Source organism: Lotus japonicus, chromosome 4, assembly GCF_012489685.1.
Source record: "Lotus japonicus ecotype B-129 chromosome 4, LjGifu_v1.2".
Classification (NCBI taxonomy): Eukaryota; Viridiplantae; Streptophyta; class Magnoliopsida; order Fabales; family Fabaceae; genus Lotus; species Lotus japonicus.
This window is the reverse complement of record NC_080044.1, coordinates 24,277,017-24,296,002: the sequence shown is the minus strand read 5'-3', so window position 1 is coordinate 24,296,002 and position 18,986 is coordinate 24,277,017. Positions and strand designations below refer to the sequence as shown.

At 38.7% G+C, this 18,986-nt stretch overlaps 3 protein-coding genes across 4 annotated transcripts; 1 reads left to right on the top strand and 2 right to left on the bottom strand.

Annotated features, from left to right (window-relative positions):
* Positions 1–3,306: 3,306 nt before the first annotated feature.
* LOC130712517 (uncharacterized) lies at positions 3,307–4,221 on the bottom strand. The gene has a single exon (XM_057562351.1). The coding sequence runs from the start codon at positions 4,219–4,221 to the stop codon at positions 3,307–3,309; it is 915 nt and encodes a 304-aa protein (XP_057418334.1).
* Positions 4,222–7,137: 2,916 nt separating this feature from the next.
* LOC130711249 (uncharacterized) lies at positions 7,138–10,340 on the top strand. Its single transcript, XM_057560787.1, has 4 exons — positions 7,138–7,756; positions 7,954–8,494; positions 9,316–9,568; positions 9,902–10,340. Exons 1-4 carry the CDS (start codon positions 7,326–7,328, stop codon positions 10,036–10,038), a joined length of 1,362 nt encoding a protein of 453 aa, XP_057416770.1. The 5' UTR covers positions 7,138–7,325; the 3' UTR covers positions 10,039–10,340.
* A 463-nt stretch (positions 10,341–10,803) lies between these two features.
* LOC130711248 (plastidal glycolate/glycerate translocator 1, chloroplastic) lies at positions 10,804–16,874 on the bottom strand. Of its 2 annotated transcripts, XM_057560786.1 has the most exons (9): positions 16,683–16,871; positions 16,399–16,609; positions 15,653–15,968; positions 14,667–14,928; positions 14,354–14,469; positions 13,332–13,441; positions 12,988–13,165; positions 12,644–12,773; positions 10,804–11,196 (listed from the first exon to the last, which is right to left on the bottom strand). In XM_057560786.1, exons 2-9 carry the CDS (start codon positions 16,486–16,488, stop codon positions 11,046–11,048), a joined length of 1,353 nt encoding a protein of 450 aa, XP_057416769.1. In that variant the 5' UTR covers positions 16,489–16,609; positions 16,683–16,871; the 3' UTR covers positions 10,804–11,045. The 2 variants fall into 2 exon arrangements, with proteins under 2 accessions (XP_057416769.1, XP_057416768.1); XM_057560785.1 differs by having other exon boundaries at positions 16,399–16,874.
* Positions 16,875–18,986: the final 2,112 nt, after the last annotated feature.

Below are 18,986 nucleotides of genomic sequence, written 5' to 3'. Positions count from 1 at the left end.
CTTTCGTTTACTTTGTTTTCCTTTTTGTTAAACTCTGTTTCTTTTTATTTATTTACTTATTTTCATTTGTTCGTTTGTGATTCTATATGCATCTATCTATATATATTTGTGTCACATATGCTTGCAAAACCTGTTTTATTCATAATTGTTCTATGTTTACATCATAATTCTTTCCATCATACATTATTCCCTATATCTAGAATGGAGGATCCTTCCTCATTCTTCTGCATTCTTGGCGCTGCTCCACTCTTTCCTTCTCCAGACGATCCAATGTATACTCTATGTTGCCGAGTTTGATGCTCTGCTCATCTTTTTCTAGACTATCTTCTGTCGTCTTAAGTCTCTTTTCCACAGTCTCCTTCTCTTCCAGCAGATTCAGCTCCCGCTGGCAAAGCCCCTGAATCTCCTCCACGAAGCAGAGGAACTCCTTCAGATCTTTCTCCATCTCTGGACCAAGATCTTCTTCCAGCAGTGTCTTCGTCAGCTCTTGTATGGTCTTTGTACCATCGGGATGTCTAATATTGAGGAACATATCTTCCTCAAACGCCTTCCTTCTGAGCTCTTCTAATGCCATTCTGTATGATGCCATTTTTTTTTTCTTCCTGAAAATTATTCGAGGTGTGAAGCTTACCTTTCTCTCCAACGTTTTTTTATAGGCTTCACTTTCTCTCTGAAAGTTAATGCTCCTACAGTTTCTCGAGGTTAAGTTCTTGGTAACTGACCCTTCTATTTACTCACTTGACCGGTGGTAAACGTTCATCCCTTGCATTAACTCTTCTATTTCTTATCGCCTAACTCTGAATCTTACATCGTCTTCATTTTCTTTAAACTTAGACCTTCTCTAAGGGGGAGTACCTTGTACTTCAAGCTAAGTTTTTCACACCCCAAGCTTTTTGCTTATGACAAAAAGGGGGAGTAAACCCAGTTTTTGATGTGTAAGATGTGTTAGTGTGACTTATTTTTCTTTTGGAGATTTTAAGAGTTCCACCTTCATGACCATAGATATGTCACTGGGCAAATACAAGGAATACATTTCACTTCTTCTGAAGTGATTCTAAGTTGACTCTGATACCCAAGACTCTGATACCTTGTCCATGACTCTGATCACTTATGCGCTCTGATTATTCGTTTTTCATCTATGTCATAAGCTTTTCACTCTGAACTCTTATATGTTTTAGCTCAGAATCTAGACTTTACTAACGTTTTCATCAAGTATTAGATTCAGGGGGAGCTAAGCTCAGAATCAAGCAGTGACTTGAATTCAGAATGAGCAAGATAAACTATTCACATCAGGATAAGTCTTATTCTATATCTCTAAACTCTGAGTGAATTCAGTTTAATGTTTAAGAATTGTTCATCAAAAATCTTAGTTTTGTCATCATCAAAAAGGGGGAGATTGTAAGATCAAGTTTTGATCTAGTAGTACAACTCTATGTTTTGATGATTACAAGTTAACCTTTTGATATGAACAATTGTGGTACTCTAACGTGTTTTTCTGAGTGTGCTATTTACAGGCTCTGACCTCAACTCAATCTCACACAAATCAGAAGCACTGTGTATAAAGGGTAACCCAAGCAACGCTTTCGCATTCACCATGTTCAGTATGAACAGTGGAAAAGCTTCAGAAGCTCTGAAGCTATACAAACTCTGATGAGGACTCAGTCGCTAGAAGCTCTGAAGATCCAGAAGTTCTGATAGCCAAGAAACACTGAAGGTTCAGATGTTCTGATGGTGTAGAAGACTCTGAAGATCCAGAAGCTGAATAGTGGAAACTCTGAAGTCCAGAAGCAAGAAACTCTGAAGGCCATGTTCTTCCCTCTGAGTTCAGAATCAGAAGATACAATGGTCAGAGGATCTGTGCTTTCCCTCTGACTCTAATCAACCGGCTTCACAAGTTCCAATATGAAGCATTCCCCTGATCAGAAGTCTCCTAGGTTAAAAGGTCAAGTCGCTATCCAAGTACAAAAGCAAGTGTACCTTCCTGACGACCTACCTAACGTTCTCAGCCACAGCAGAAGCTGGATTTTCCAGAACTGCCCTCCAACGGTAGCATTTCCCATGCAACGCTCAACCCTAATCCTTGGAGTATATATAGAGGCTGAAGATTGAAAGAAGCTGCGAGAATACTAGAAGCAATACACACGCGCAAGATATTCAAAATATTCTAAGCTTTCTTTCATCTGAAATTCATTGTGTTTACTATTAGCTTTTTAGAAGCAAATCTCTTGTAAACATTTCTTTGATAAACAGTTTGTTTAGTTCCTTTAGGAGATCAAGGTTGATCGGATCCTAGAGAAGACTAAGAGAGTGAATCTTAGTGTGAGCTAAGTCAGTGTAATTGTTAGTCACTTGTAGGTTTCAAGTGCAGTTGTAACTCTTACCTGATTAGTGGATTGCCTTCATTCTAAGAAGGAAGAAATCACCTTAACGGGTGGACTGGAGTAGCTTGAGTGATTTATCAAGTGAACCAGGATAAAATCCTTGTGTGCTTTTCTATCTCTTACCTTTAGCACTTAAGTTCTCGAAAGATTTGTCAAAATCTTTAAGGTGGTAGTTTTGTACTGAAAACGTTATTCAAACCCCCCCTTTCTACCGTTTTTCATACCTTCATCATGAACATTGTGTAACACCTCTGTCCAAGGCGAACAAGAATTTCATAAGGCATTATACTATTGTAAGACATAAGGCATGAGAAGTAATTGAAATTTCCCTATTAATTCATGCAAGACTGCAAGTAATTCACTTGCATGAGTTAATAGGAAAATTTCAATTACTTTTCATACCTTATGGCTTTGGATTTGGATGTGCAACCTTGAGGATGACACTACAAGTTACAAACAAAAATTTCAATTAATATGGTTTGCACATGGTTGCAAATCCATAGCAATAAAGCATGAGATGAATCTTCATCCGTGTAGTGAATGCTAGTGATACACTTTCTTATTAATTGAAATTTTTGTGAGACTTATTACTAATTTAATGGCTTTCACTATCTTATCTGGGGGAATTCACATTAATTTATAATTTTTTTTTTGGTCAAAGGAAACTGATTCTCATAAATTGGAAGGGGAAGCCCTTACAAAGAGACAAAGGGGACAAGCCCCACACGAGGACCATAAAGAGCAATTACATCAAATTAGGGAAATTAAGCTCAATTGCTAGCCTAAGTGTAAACACGTAAATATAAGTCATAAGCACTAAAACTAAGGGAAGGAGCATAGAGTGTATCGCCTACGCTCTTCTGACCTAAACCATTCCAAAACCCGTAGCAGCTACTTTGGCCAGGTCGTGGGCATGGACGTTGCCCTATCTCGGAGTCCATTGTACTCCCAAGCAATCAACCAAGTTACGCAGGCGCTGGATGTCCCAAAGAATTGGAGCCAGTTCCCATTGTGATCGCCTCTCCTGAATCAACTTGACTAAGCCTTGATTGTCTAATTCAATAATGACCCTCTCCATGTTCAAATTGTGAGCCAAGATTAGAGCCTCTCTTACTGCCAGAGCTTCTGCTGCAATTGGTGAGGTTGTTACAAGCCTCTTTGTGTGGGTGAGCACTGTACCTCCTCTCTCATCCCGAACCACGACAGCTAGCACACCATGCTTTGTTTGTTGTTGGAAGGTGGCATCGACATTGAACTTCAGTTTCCCTGGGCCTGGAGGGGACCATCGTGCACTTTCCTGTCGATTAGCTCTGTTCCATGGAGGGACGTTGTCATCTCTGGCTAAGGAACGAATGCCAGAGGTGAGGGGCTCTCCAGGTTGGTTCAGGCGCGAAACCATGGACTGAAACCATTGATCAAAAGATTGGTTGCTAGCTCCAGTTGTATCGACCTGTAAGTGTGAACCAAACCACACTGGGATAGTCCAGGGGCATTGAGTGATAGCATGCAGGATCGTCTCTGGGCCTTGATTGCAAATGGGGCATGAAAGGTCATTAGTGAGTCTTCTCCTATGGAGGGCTTCTCGTATTGGGAACGCTCCAAAGTAGCATTTCCAGATGAAGACCTTGATCTTCTCTGGAGTGGGCGGATTCCAGATAGAGTGCCACAATCTGGAGCTGTCATCATCTAGATCATGACCGGTTGTAGAGTTGTTTGAGTGGCTTTTGGCGTGCGCTAACTGGTATCCCGTTTTGACAGAGTAGTTTCCATCCCTCGCGTGTGGCCAACAAAATTGGTCCTCCTCACCAAGGATGCTTATAGGGATGCGGAGAGCTTGCATGGCTTCATGTCTAGGAAGCAACGAAAGAAGCTTATGACTGTCCTAAGCGATTTGACTCTCAGCTAGGAGGGAATTTACTGTGAGGCAAGATTTACTACCAACTGGCATAGGGATGAGCTCATTACCTATCCACTTATCATTCCAAACATTTATCTTTTTTCCAGTCCCCACTAGCCATCGACCATGTTCTAAAAGGAAGTCTCTCCCTTGCACCAAGGTGCGCCAACCCCACGAGGCACCCCTTCGACACTTAGCTTGCAGGAAGTTAGTTTGGGGGTAGTAGAGGCCTTGAAGCACTAGAACCCATAAGGAGGAGGGGTTTTTATACGCTCTCCAAGCTTGCTTAGCAAGGAAAGCTGTGTTCATTAAAGAGAAATCCTTGAATCCTAGTCCTCCTTTGCCTTTAGCTTTCGAGATGAAGTTCCAAACCTTCCAATGAGTCCCTCTTTCCTTTCCCGGCCTCCTCCACCAGAAACGTGCAATATGTGAGGATATTGATTTGCAAAAGGAGCTTGGAAATCTAATGATAGCCATTGCATACGAAGGTATGGCTTGTAATACAGATTTGATAAGCACATTTTTTCCAGCTTGGTTAAGTAACTTTTCCTTCCACCCATCTAATTTGTCTAGGACCCTAAGTTTCAACCAATTCAATGTTTGGCTCCTTGATCTCCCCCACTCTGCTGGGAGCCCTAGATATTTCCCAGGGTAGTCCCACACTCCCATATGCCAAGGATAGAGACAATTTTTGCTAAAGATTACTCCCGATTTCTCCACACTAATCATTTGGCCAGTGGCTGTGGTGAAGGCATTCAGAATGTTTACAAGCTGGTAAGCTTCTTCCTCCGAGGCCTTACCAAAGAGTAGGGCATCTTTAGCGAACAAAAGGTGAGTGAGGGAAGGGCAACTTTGGGAGATACGAAAGCCTTTGAGGGACCCTTGTGCATGGGCTTGTTGAAAGAGGCATGAGAGTGATTCAACAGCTAGCACGAAGAGGTATGGGGAGGGGGTCTCCTTGCCTCAATCCCCTCCCTGGGAAAATTCTACCACTAAGTTCCTCATTCACTTTGAATCTATAATTAGCTCCTCTTACACAAACCATGAGCCTGTTGATCCATTTTTCATTGAACCCGTGAGCCTCTAAGAAAACTTGGAGATTGTCCCACTCCATACGATCATAAGCTTTGTTCATGTCGAGCTTAATGGCCATGGTGTCTTTAGCTTGGCTTCTACCCCCCTTCAAGGCGTGAAAGATCTCATGTGCCACAAGTATATTGTCTTGGATTTAGCGCCCTCCAATAAAAGCACTTTGAGCTTGAGAGACCAGGCTGTTCAAGTAGAGCTTGAGTCTAGTGATAAGAATTTTTGTAATGACCTTATATAGAAAATTACAGCAGCTAATTGGCCTTAGTTGATTAATGCTTTTGGGCTTGTCAACTTTTGGGATGAGGGCAACTTGGGTTTCATTTATGAACTCAGGAAGAATTCCTTGCATGAAGAAGGCTTGAATCGCTGAGCACACTTCCTCATTGATGGTGGTCCAATGTTGTTTATAAAACAGGCCATTGAGCCCATCAGGGCCCGGTGCCTTAAGCTCACCAAGCGATTCAATCGCTTCTTTTATCTCCATCTCTGAGGGTTCATCTTCTATAGCATTGTTGCATTGGGCTGACACTCTCTTTGGAATTGCGTTCACACTTTGGGTCATGTCCCTTGGGCCTACCGACGTGAATAGGGCCCTGTAGTACTCTTCCACACTAGTTAGAATCTCCTTGGTCCCTTCAACCCAATCACCACTATCATTCTTGATTTTTATGATTCTGTTTCTATTCCTTCTTTGCACCGTGGTAGCATGGAAAAACTTAGAATTCCTATCACCCCATTTGAGCCACTTTAGTCTTGGACGTTGCCCCCAAAATTTCTCCTCTTGCTTCCACAACTCCATTATCTCCTTTTGTATCTTTTTCATTTCATTCTGATCCTGCAAATGTGGGGGGCTATTTGTCATTTTTTCCAGCTCTTTCTTGAGGCCTCTGATTTCAACATCTGCCTTTTTAAAGGTTGCTCGACTCCATCCCAGTAATGCCATGCTACTGTTCTTGCTTTTTTTGGAGAGATTCTCCCAAACTGAGCCCTCATGGTTAGTGTCTTGCCAACTTTCCTTGAAATATCTCTGCACTCCAAGTGATCACCCCAGTAGGCCTCGTACTTGAACGATCTTGGGGAGCAGCCTCTCGGTTCAGTAGAAACAATTATTGGCCTGTCAAATGGGAAGCCCAATAATGACCAGCATACAACCACAATGGGCTTCAGAATCAGTTTTTTTTTTCAACTTTCAACCTTCACTTAACCAAAAAATGAAAATGAAAGGAAGTTCATCATTCCCGAACCATGAACAGTCTTCCACACTAACTATAATCTTTTTTAGAGCTTTCTTTCAAAAACAACATCAAACAAAGCCAATAAAAGAAGTTATATTTCCAATACTCAAATGAGTTTAATTTTGATGCACCGACGGTGTAAAGTTTTTTTACACCGTCAACCAATCAGATTTCAAGGATGTGACATGTCAATTAAAGAAATTAAATGAAAAGAGAGATTTTCTCACATCCTTGAAATCTGATTGGTTGACGGTGTAAAAAAACTTTACACCGTCGGTGCATCAAACTTTTTCTATGCCCAACAAAAGAAAGGATAACTGTTGATGTGTATGCAAAAGTGAGGGAACTAGATTGATGATGTGATGAAATAAAGAGAAAAATAAAAAAGAAGAGTATCAATAGATCATGAGAAATAAAAGAGAAAGTGGGTGTTTAATAAAAAAAATGACTGCGTGCAAATGAAAATGACAACCTAAACCTTTTTCAATCCAGAACACAGACACCGTGATCTCATATACCCTTTAGTATCCTCTAGTACAGGGCAAACAAAGAGAACACTCACGAGACAAAGCAATGTATCTCTACCTTTTTCCATGTCTCTTCTCATTCACTAGTTCCCAACTCAGTTTTTTCTAAAACTGATAATTTTGATTAACAACAAAAACAAACACAAAATTTGCCAACATTTCCTGATCAAAACAATTGACTATATTTTCCCTCTCTATGAATAATCCCTCCACCAATGAAACAAGCATTGACATTGGTAATTCCTCAGGCAGAAGAGTATCTTTTGCTGCTGAGAACCATCCCCACCCAAATGGAGAATTAACACAACACCACGAGAACAACAATGTTCCTTTACTTCTGCAGCCATCTTATGCGAGATCAAAATCTTTGGTCTACGATGAACTGCGAAACTTTCGCATAAGCCTCAAGTGGTGCGCTCTTGATCACTCTTCCTGCGTTGGAAAACTCATTTCCTATTTCTCATTCATCTTCCTCACTGTAATTGTTCCACTCTTCACGTCCCTCTTCGTTGAAGTCCCTGCGTCTGCACCTGAAGATGACCCCTTCTCCTTCAACAAGCTTGTCCAAATACCAGAATCTGGCCTCGCCATCATTGCCTTCTTCACTCTGTCATGTTTCTTCCGAAGGTACCAAAACATTTAACCACACCTCACCTCATCTAGTAAATGGGTACTTGACATATGAACATATAAAAGTTAAAAACATCTTGTAATTGGATTATGCTGTTAGAATCATATAATCATAGCCTTGACCAGTTTTTACTCGAATTGAAACTCAAATTAGCTTCTTCATTTGTCATCTTTGTCTATGTCCTCAATTGCAGGTATGGCCTAAGGCAGCTTCTGTTCTTAGATGCATTGGAAGACGACACTACCTATGTTCGACGCGGGTACACACGTGAGCTTGAGAAGGCATTCAAATACTTAGCATACATAGTCCTACCCTCCTTCTTCGTAGAGCTCGCGCATAAAATCACATTCTTTTCAGCTGTTAAGATTTCAACACCATATAATACCAGCCCTGTGTTACCTCTGAAGGTGATTCTGTTCGTGTTGGTGTTGGTTTCTTGGGTGTACAGAACAGGGGTGTTCTTGTTGGTGTGTGTGTTTTTCAGGCTAACTTGCCAGCTTCAGATTCTGAGGTTTGAAGGGGTTCACAAGCTTTTCGAAGGGTGTGGGTCTGATGCAGGTGTAATATTCAGAGAGCATGTTAGAATCAGAAGGCAACTATGGGTTACAAGTCATAGGTACAGGTTCTTCATCGTTTGGTGTGTGGTTACAATGACTGTAAGTCAATTGGGTGCTCTGTTGCTGGTTTTGGCTTCCAAATCTGACAAGACATTCTTCAATTCTGGTGACCTTGTGGTAAGAATCATGTTCTATTTGATACATGTAGCTGAATGGTTTTCTTTTATATAAGAGTGAAAGAGGTAAATCTGGATCATTAGACGTTGGGTGCGTTTGAGTAAACGGCTTAATTAAGCACAGATGACAATAAGCGTTTATTGCATAAACAATTATTCATAAGCTTGAGAAGTTTATTCAAATAAGCACAAAATAGGTTATAAGATAGTGATAAACTCTTACTTATACGCTAATTTGATGAAAATAAATTCAAAAGGGCTTATATGTGTGTTACATAAGATATCTCAAAAACTTGCATAAATGCTTATACTATAAAATAAACTCAAATGAGCTCATTTAAGCAGGTTCTTCGCCTAAAAACCATTCTCATTTTATATTTCACACACAATATAGCTTGTAAATTCAAATTTACTAATTTGTTCTTTCTAAATTACCCAAGGGAAATTTGGTAAGTACTCTTTAGAGTATACCAATAGGTCTCATGGGCTTCTTAAACATTTAGTTGAGGATTCGATCCCTGAACAGTGTGTATGGAGAAGGATTGTTGAGAGAACCCTATGTGATATCCGAGACCTAGCCACTTAATGTGATATCCGAGACCTCGAGAGGATTAGTTTGTGGGAATAGTTTGGAAATAAAAAGTACTTCAGATTAATATTAATGTTTAGAATTCATTAAAATTTGTCTCAATATTTAATTTTTAATTTAATGTAAAACACGTACATGTGTTGTTTTTTAATAGACTAGTCTAATGTTTTAAATGAACTACTATAACTACATAGAAATTTCTCCCCATAGTGACAGACAATTTTGTGATGCAGATTTGTTCAGCTGTACAGTTGAGTGGGTTCTTTTTGTGCATTTTGGGTGCCGCAAAAATCACACACAGAGCTCAAGGAATAGTATCAATTGCCACAAGATGGCACATGTTGGTGACTAATGCTTCTGTTGAATCAGAGCAATGCAAAGCTGAAATTCCTGAAGGGCTAGCCAGTGACAATGATTCTGATTCCTCAGACATACATATATCAGTAGTCCCACGCCTTTCCTCTTTCCAAACTAGGCAATCTTTAGGTGAGTATTATCTCTAATAGTGATTATACACAGTCGCAAACATATAGTAGTTTTCTGTCAACATCCAATCGACATACATGTCAGTCGTGGTTCAAGTATTTAACCACTGCAAGTGTTTGAGTTGCAGGGTTAAAAACTAACCATTGCTAATGTAGATGTCGACAGAAAACCGTCCATCATCTGTATTTCTAAATAGGAACCATTTTAGAGATAATCACAAGATAACAATTGTAGATTCAATTTAATATATACACATAGGATTTATTTTATTGATATACAATGATTATTTGATTTTTAATGCTCATGTGACCTTTATAATTTGTATTTCTGCAGTGACTTATTTGCAGCACAATCATGGGGGGATAACAGTGTATGGGTTTTCACTTGATCGAGGATTGCTTCATACTTTGTTTGCCTTCGAGTTTTCTCTTGTGCTTTGGATTTTGAGTAAGGTGGTTGTCTTGTCCTAGCAAAATATTCAAGTCCTACATAAGGACTTGCATCAAACAAAAGGAATGTGTATCCCTGTATCTTATTGTTACTTCTCTTTTTTAAAATTACTTCCAATGTATGATGTGAGTATACAAACTCTTTCATATAAAAGAGTTAATCTACAACTATGTAAATATGAATTACAAGCTGGTATTCTTTAAATCTCAACCGTAGATTTCTCAATAAACGGTTGTGATAGCTTATTATACCTTTTAAAGTGACTTCCTCCTTTTAGAGGAGTCAAATCCGCTCACCACAGTCTGAACATGCGACTCGAACCACTACATGAAGCAACAATCGCCACAATGACAGTGGACCAGTACAAACCTCCACTGAACAGTCATTCTAATCTACCTGGTGAATAACCACCATCTGCATCGCGAGAAAGAAAAGCAAAATGGAAGAAACTAGAGATGAAAGAAAGCACCTTCACTGCAAGTTACTATGCTCCTTCCCAAAATTAAGAACCAAGCACCACTAGAGAACCACCATGTGACGGTTGGAAGCACTGGAGAAACCGAAAGCATCGGAAAAATAGAAGGCACTAGAAAGGTGGAACCACAATGGAGAAGGAAGGAGAGAAAATTTGATATTCAAAAATGAATTTCTAAACTTGCTTGTTAGAGCCTTTCTAATGAGATGGGGCAAAATGGGAATTTTAGCTTCCATGTATCATGAGTAAATGTCATGATTGTAACACATGATTGCCATCACATTCAACTAATCCAAACATAGCATGAAGGTAAAGAATTCTCCTCACTTTGAGAAAAAACAAGTACACCATAAATAATTGTCATTGTAGTATATGACATAAATATACCCAAATGGATTATTGCTTCCTATACAATAGACAAAATGGTGCTACTAAATTTATTTGCGGATCTTAATATTTCTCTATACATATGTGCAGCCATCAAATAAACAATGGAAGTGATAGCATATAAAGGAATGAAATTAGTACCATATTGTGATATTAATGACAATTTCAGCCAATAATTGCAATCAAGCTTTGTCTAACAGCTGGAATTGAGCATAGTAAGGATCCAAATATACCATTCAGAGCATAAGCAATGGCACAAAATGGGAGAGCCTCAGGTTCCTTGGCAGACAAAGCTGCTGTTCCAAGCCCGTGGGCACTGTAAAAAATTGATTTAAGAGCAAGCAAGCAAATGATCATGTATTCATGAAGAAGAAGAAAATTTGTGTATTTATATGATACCAGAATTAATACTAATAGCATCAACTAGGGGGGCAATATGGGTTGGCGGGTTGGGCCCAGGCCCAACCCGCCACTAACCCGTTGAAATGCGGGTTGGGTTGGGCTAGCCCACTTTTGGTATTTGGGTTCAAAGTCTCAACCCAACCCATATTTTGGCGGGACGACGGGTTCGCGGGTTAGCCCATTTAGAAAATGTAGTGAAATAAAAAAAGATGTGCAATGAGAAATTTTAAGAAATCTTTCACTTTTCATATGTTGGCACATGAAAAAATTAGAATTATACTTGTTCTTTATCTTTAAATGTTATGTGTTCAACTAGAAAATCTCACCAATAGCAATACCAAATTTTTTTTATCATGCGTGGTTATTAAAAGTTGTAAAACTGTAACCTCAGTAGCAACTATCAAGTGTAAGTGTCAATAACCTTCTTCAAATCATTGATAAATGTCATTTTTCTTTGATACACACTCACTTAATATTACTTAACATCACTAGATGTGTTTTACAATCATCAACAAAAGTTTACTTTAGCCAATTATAGTCAACCAACAATTATAAAAGATAATATCGAGCAGTTATGAAAGTTTTAGACAAAACATAACCTACATATAAGAGCCGCAACTTATATAGGTGAATCCATGGATGGTCATCATTGACTAATGACTAGTTTTCAAAACAGTTTTTTTTAGTTTAAGTCTGTCCTAATATATCAACACCTTACAATAATCTACTTAAAGACTAAAAATAGAAGAAAAAAAATTCAAAAAAAAGTGAAAAATGGGTTGGCGGGCTAACCCAACCCAACCCATCATTAACCCGCCAAAATGCGGGTTGGGTTGGGTTGACCCACTTTTAAAATTTGGGTTCAAAATTCCAACCCAACCCACCAAAAAAGGTGGGCCAAACGGGCCGGCCCAGCGGGCCAAACCCATTTTGCCACCCCGCCATCAACTTCCCTAATAGAACACAGTAGCCCTTCAAAACTGTACCATGCAAAATCTCATCAACTTTGTGCTCAGTTTTTAGTAGAAAAATGGAAGCCGCAAGGGTTGAACTTCAAACCACTTAGTCATAGACTCAGATACAATGTCACAAACCAACTTTCCCTAAAACTAGTTGGATGAAGACAAATGAATGGTTTTATACTATATGTGTAACCCTATTTTCTTCTAATAAATATCATTTATACTTGTCCAAAATACTAATCAACTAGATTAAAGTGAATAACATGGGGAACCTAAAAGGCCCGAGCCCTCCACCAGAACACAGAATCTAAAACACAATGTGAACTTATGTTGGCAATGGAAGTGTGGAATACAGAGAAAAAGGATATTTGGTTAAGTGTTATGGATTACAGAATATACCTAGAAGCAGTTGCTATTCCTCGAGCAATTGGATCTTGAAAACGGAGTTTATCAAGAGTTGCTTGCACAAAATTTGCTCCAACTAGACCAGTTACTACAACCACAGCTGCTGTGAGAGATGGATTGGCACCTACAGACAGGAAGGGAAATTTTCAAAGATAGAACAAGAGTACAATCAAATACAATTAAAAATTTAGAGCATCCATTTCTCTGTGAGTGTATTCTTTAAACAGATTACGAATTTAAGAATGAATAACTTTGGATTTGCTCCATTAATTCTTATCAAGTTCCACTGCAGATAATATTATAAGGATAAATGGTTGCAACGCAGGCATAATATTTACCGTCAAACAAGGACACAATGCTAAGGGCCAGTGCCACTGTTATACATCTTGGTAGAATGGACACGGTTAAAGATGGCTCTAACTGAACAAGACGTCCAACAAGCGCGGTTGAATACAGTGAGAATACTGTTGAGATGATGACAGAGGTGAAAATCTCAGCTGCATGCCTTTTCACAAGCTGGATATGATAGACAAACCAATGGTTAATCATTAAACGATTTAACCAATATTTCATTAAGGAATGAGATAGAAACTGGTGCAAAGCATGTTTTGTATCTCAGTAATGATTGGCAAGTGGAACATTAGCAGCACAGATTTATTTACTGGGAAAGTTAGATGGTTACCTTTCTTTGCTTGAACATAGAGAAGGAAAAGGAGAGAATAACAGATCCCAAAAATCCCATTAAAATGTCACCAGCTCCAGGATTAGTAGATGCATTTGTGAGGTAATATCCTATGAAAAGAATAATAGACAAAAACAAGTATAGTTGTATTATGCTGAAATGATATTGATAAAAAAAGAATTGCAGTGGAGAAGTGGACTAGTGGACTAGGGAGCAGAACCATGTTGTGCAAGACAAAGCAAAAGAAAAAATGACTTGAAATTTGTTCTAAATATTTATCAATCAATGACTGCCTGTGATGATTTTGACCTGATTTACTAAAAGATGCTTTCTCAATATGAACAAATCGGTAATATCCCCTCTAATTTATAAATGGATTTGAAAGAAAACCTTTTCAATTACTCACATTATCTTTACGGTGTCCTAATGTCCTTTCTGGTCTGTAGCATAGTTAATCAAATGCCTTCTCCACTCATATACTCCTAGGGGCCTTGTTTGACCTTCAATATTCTATTTCCTCTTAGAACTATTACATATATCATCTTGAGTGAAGTGATCCAAGCGCTCCAATGATATGACATGTTAAAAGGAACTTTAATTTAAAATAAAATGTTCATATGCTCCTTCTTATTCATACATAAGCTTTAGACTTATAAAAGTTAAAAACAAATAGTTTTCTTTGGGCTTCTACCCTCGACATTAGCAAAAAAATAAAAAAGCTAAAAACAAATTTATGTCATTAAATAGTACCTTCTGACAAATTTCCATCACACTCAGGCTACATAACATAGAAATCCCTTAGTGACACAGCTTTACATTAATTATTACAATTATCAAGCTCTCAAATACTCATTAGTCAACTTGCCAGCAGATTTCAAATGTTTGTCAAGGTATCAAGACATAGAATAGAAGTTTTAAACTAGATATCTTGAGCTTAAGTTTCTTTTCCTTGTTGAAGTTAGCAGCCAAATTCAGAAAATCTTACATATTATAAAAATTATATAGTGATCTTCCAATCATACCTAAAACAGGATCAAGACCTGACTTGGAAAAATACCCAAAAGCAAACGCTGTCAGATCTGCTGATAATGCACAGCAAATTATAGGATGGAAGACCTTCTTCACATTTGATGGCAATCTGAAAACAAAAAATAGGAAGACTGAATAAACTTCTAGTAAAGAAACAAAATTGCAAACCATAATGCTAGTAATAAAAGTCTAATAACATTAACTTGTAACAAAAAAAAAATATTTACTTTCATTTAAAACCCCACGAGAGTTGGGATTAAGCTATTGTCAAAGTGTATCTACAGTAGCGAAAAGAAGTATATTTACCCAGAACCAACCATGTATCCTAACACTGTGGCTGCAAGCAAAAACGGAAGGCAAGTTCTGGCACTTGTCCCCAGTGATGTTGGGTAAAATAATGCAGAAACAAACGATATAAGAAGAACCCCAGTCCATGCCCACACTTCAATAGAAGAAAATGGAGAGGGCTTTCCCATAGGCTCAGCCTCTGTCATTTCAGTTTTCACAGCTTTTCTTACTGCTATAGCCGTGAAACCAGCAACACAAAGTGTAGCAAGCCATCCTCCAACTGGACAAAATTATAAATATAAGCCTTCAAATATCAAACATGCAGTGACAGAAAAGAAATACAAATTTGAAAACAAAAGTGGAGAACTTGTTATTTCAGTGTTTAAAAAATAATACAATATGTTTTTTGTAAATGACAAGGTAATCAACTAATCTAATTTTCAGCATGCCAGTGATCATAATACTCAAATTTTAATAAATAGCTGACTGCAGTAAACTAAACTAAATAAGCAAACAACATATTTCTCTGAATTGTGGAAATTATACTGAAGGGAATGTGCATTGCTTCAATGTAATTCAACCTCATTGCATAGATCTTGAAGACTAATTTGAATGATAGAATGCATGTTGAAGGATTAATTTGACGTTTAGATACATATTAGAGGACTGCGCAAAGTCAGTAACTAAATCACTGATATTTATCTTCTCAGAACTAATTTGACTATTTACTACAGCTTCCCGCAACATGAAAGATGCAAACTCATAGAAACTTATCCAAATCAACAATAAACAAAGACTGAGTGCGCTCGAAGAGCTCGCACACAATACACCCGGGGGAGTGATGAAGATTCGTAACTGTTACTAAATCCCGAATACCGGGTGGTTTACGCACCCAAAAAAACTAATCATAAACAAAGAGTAAAAAGATAAGCAAAGCAAAATTACATGTACAATAAAAGAAATCCGAATAATGAGTTCTAGAAATATGCAAGATATGCACCAACCTACAATAAGGCTAATTTTGATGCCAGAAGCAGCAGGAATATCTTTCACAGAAAGGGGCAAGACAACCAAAGACGGAACATAGAACAAAGGGAGCCATCTCTGTATGAACAGTAAAGCCGGCTCAAAGAAGTTCATCAATGCTTTAGCAGCAGCAGGCACAGTGGAGTCAAGAATAATCAAAACTGAAAATATACAGAACATTCCAAACAATGCACTGGGGAACTTGATGGCAGCAGCTACAAATGCTTGCTTCAAAAACTTGTCCATAGCAATAATAAGCCCTAGGGACACAATCAAATGAGATAGCCCAAACACCTGAAAAAAAAAAAACAAATGAAATTACACAATACCCATCATAGGAGATTTTATACAACAACAACAATAATAATATGCCCATTGTTACAAATTCATGCATCAAATGAACACAATCAAAGGAAATAGTCCCTGAATATTAACTCAAGTGGTAAGAGCTGGTACGAGCTAGGGGACATAAGGGTTTGGGAGGGTGAAGGGTCCACGGTTCGAACCCTGAGGAGGACTAATTTACTAACATTACTAACAACTAACATTTGCCTATAAAAGAAACAATCAAATGAAATAGCCCAAACACCTGAAATAAACAAATGAAATTACACACCATAGGAGATTATAAACAACAACAACAACAACAACAATAGGGCTATTGTTAGAAAATACAAATTCATTGATCAAATGAAAGTAAACATGGGGAAACAGAGAGACTCACACTTTGGGTGAGTGAGGAAGTGCTGCCAGTTTCACTTCCAGCTGAATTTGTTGAAATATCTCTACTTTGGCAATTTCCCTGAGACCCCATTTGTAAGAAACTTGAATTGAACCTAAAGGGTCTTATTGGGGTTGCTGTATTGGACAAAAATGACCTCTTTTCAATGCATAGAACTCCATTGAGAGCAAGGGGAATCGAGTTAACAGAGACTCTGCGATGGAAGAGAGATGGTGGTTTTAGAGAGTGGTTGGTGAGGACTGAATAGGATAAAACCTGTGCGGTACCTGAATGGGTCGCCATTGAAGGTAACAGTAAGGTTCTGCTGCGCCTTCAACAAGTGGAACCATTCAATTCACGTGTATTTTTGTGGGACCTGAAGGAGAAAATGTGAGGACAAAGAAGAAGATGAGGCACCAGTTTATATCCATAGACTCTGATGATGATGATCAGAATGTTTTTTTTTCCTGAAACATTAGAATATGAAAGTTTGTTTGCTACGTAGGAAATGGTTGGTTAATTCATTCAGTCATGAAATATGTTACTATAATGGAAATTACGGCGCTCAATGGAATGGAATTTGATGTAAAATAGAGAATGTGGAGAGAGACTGTACCCGTTTGGTAAGAGTAATGATTGGTAAACACGTTAAGGGGGAAGGGTCGGTGAGCTACGGGAATGAAGGGATTTGCAGGGTGAAGGACCAGGGTTCGAATCTGGTGAAGGAACTAATTTACTAACAATTAACAACTAACATTGACATATCAAAAAAAAAAATAGTGCGAGACACTCAAACACTCTTGACTTGCGGCGGTTAAAAACCATGGGTGTTTGGGTGTCTATTAGGACTTGTTTGGTGTGGCGTATAGTATAAAGTTTGATAGTATTAGTCTGATAGTATAAGTCCGGATAAGTTTCTTATACTATCAAGCGTTAGCGTTTGCTCATACACTGTATAACTTACAATATCGTTTAAATTAATGCATATGTGGTGAAGTATCCAATAATGATAGATAATAAATGTGGTTATGGCGGTGATAGTACTGAATGTGGGGATAGTGGAGGGTGGTGGTTGCGGGTATATATAGCGGTAGCAGTACTGGCGGTGGAGGTAAGATGTTGGTGGTGGCGTTAGCGATAGCGCGGTGGTTGGGGTGGTGGTAGGGTGGTGGTGTCGATGGCGGTGGTGGTGTCGACGACGTGGTGGTGGTGATGGTAGTGGAGGAGGACGGTGGTTGTGGTGGATGTAGGGTGTTGGTGGTAGTGTTGGTGGCGGTAGGGTGGTGGTGGTTGTGGTGGAGTAGGTGGTGGTGGCGACAGTCGAAGGTGGTGGTTATGGTGGCGATGGTGGTGTCAGCGGTGGGGTGGTGGTGGTGGTGGAGGACAACGACGGTTGTGGTGGCGGTGTTGGTGGTGGTGCTGGCGATGGTAGTGGTGGTGGAGGGCGGTGGTTGTAGTGTGGTGGTGTTGGTGGCGGTGATGGCGGCGACAATGAAGGATGGTGGCAGTCGCGGTAATGGTGGTGGAGGGTGAATGGTGGAAGAAGTGGAGGGTGGTGGTGAAGGTGGCTTATACGTCAAATATTATCATGCATTATCCATCACCTACATGGTAGATTAAATAATACATCATTTTGATGTATAAGGGTGGGTTGATGGATAAACTTATACAATACAATGTTAGCACCAAACAATAGATAAACTCATAATATATCGTATAAGCTTATATACAATCTTTTTTTGTTTGGGAAATAGTTGGATGTCTTTTTCAATAAGTCTTTTACAAGATTCAAACTTGTGTTTTGATTCTTACGAAAATCTAAATTGACATCTTGTTGATTAACCTCATTCTCTAAAAAAAAATAGGATTCAAATTTGTATTACAAATAATAAAAGGTTAATTTACTTAATCAATCGATATTATTAGCATTAATTACTTCATAATCAAATTTTCAATCAATCAATACTTAATATTTTCTATCAATCGACATTAAATACATTAACTTATTTATAAACAAACATTAAACTCTCTGTCTTGATTCAATATGAGGTGTCTTCTATGCGATGGAAACCTGTGCAAATTTTCCAAAGAGGGACCTGAAATATCCCATATATTTTTTGTTAATGATGTTCTCTTGTTTGCAAAAGTAGAGGTATGCCAGGTTAGGGTGGTGCAATAGGTACTTGATCGGTTTTGTGGAGCATCTGGGCTTAAAGTAAATTTTACTAAATCAAAGGCAACGACTTCTTGGCGTGTGGATGGGAGGCTAAAGGAGAGGATTATTGTTGTCACTCTCATATCCTTTTCGGATACTATAGGTAAGTACTTGAGTTTCCCTATGCATCATGGAAGAGCTCGTAAGGAGGATTTCTAGTTCCTGGTTGATCGGGTGTCGTCTACGTTAGCTGTCGGAAGACTAATATGGTGAACAAACTTGCTCGTGTCACCTTGACGAAATCAATCCTCTCGGCTATTTCGGTTTATGTTATGCAGTTGAGTTGCCTTCCACAATCTATTTGTGATCAGTTGGATGCAGGTCGTGTGTTGGTTTGTTTGGGGAAACTCCCATGGGTTTGGGGTCCCCATGGTTG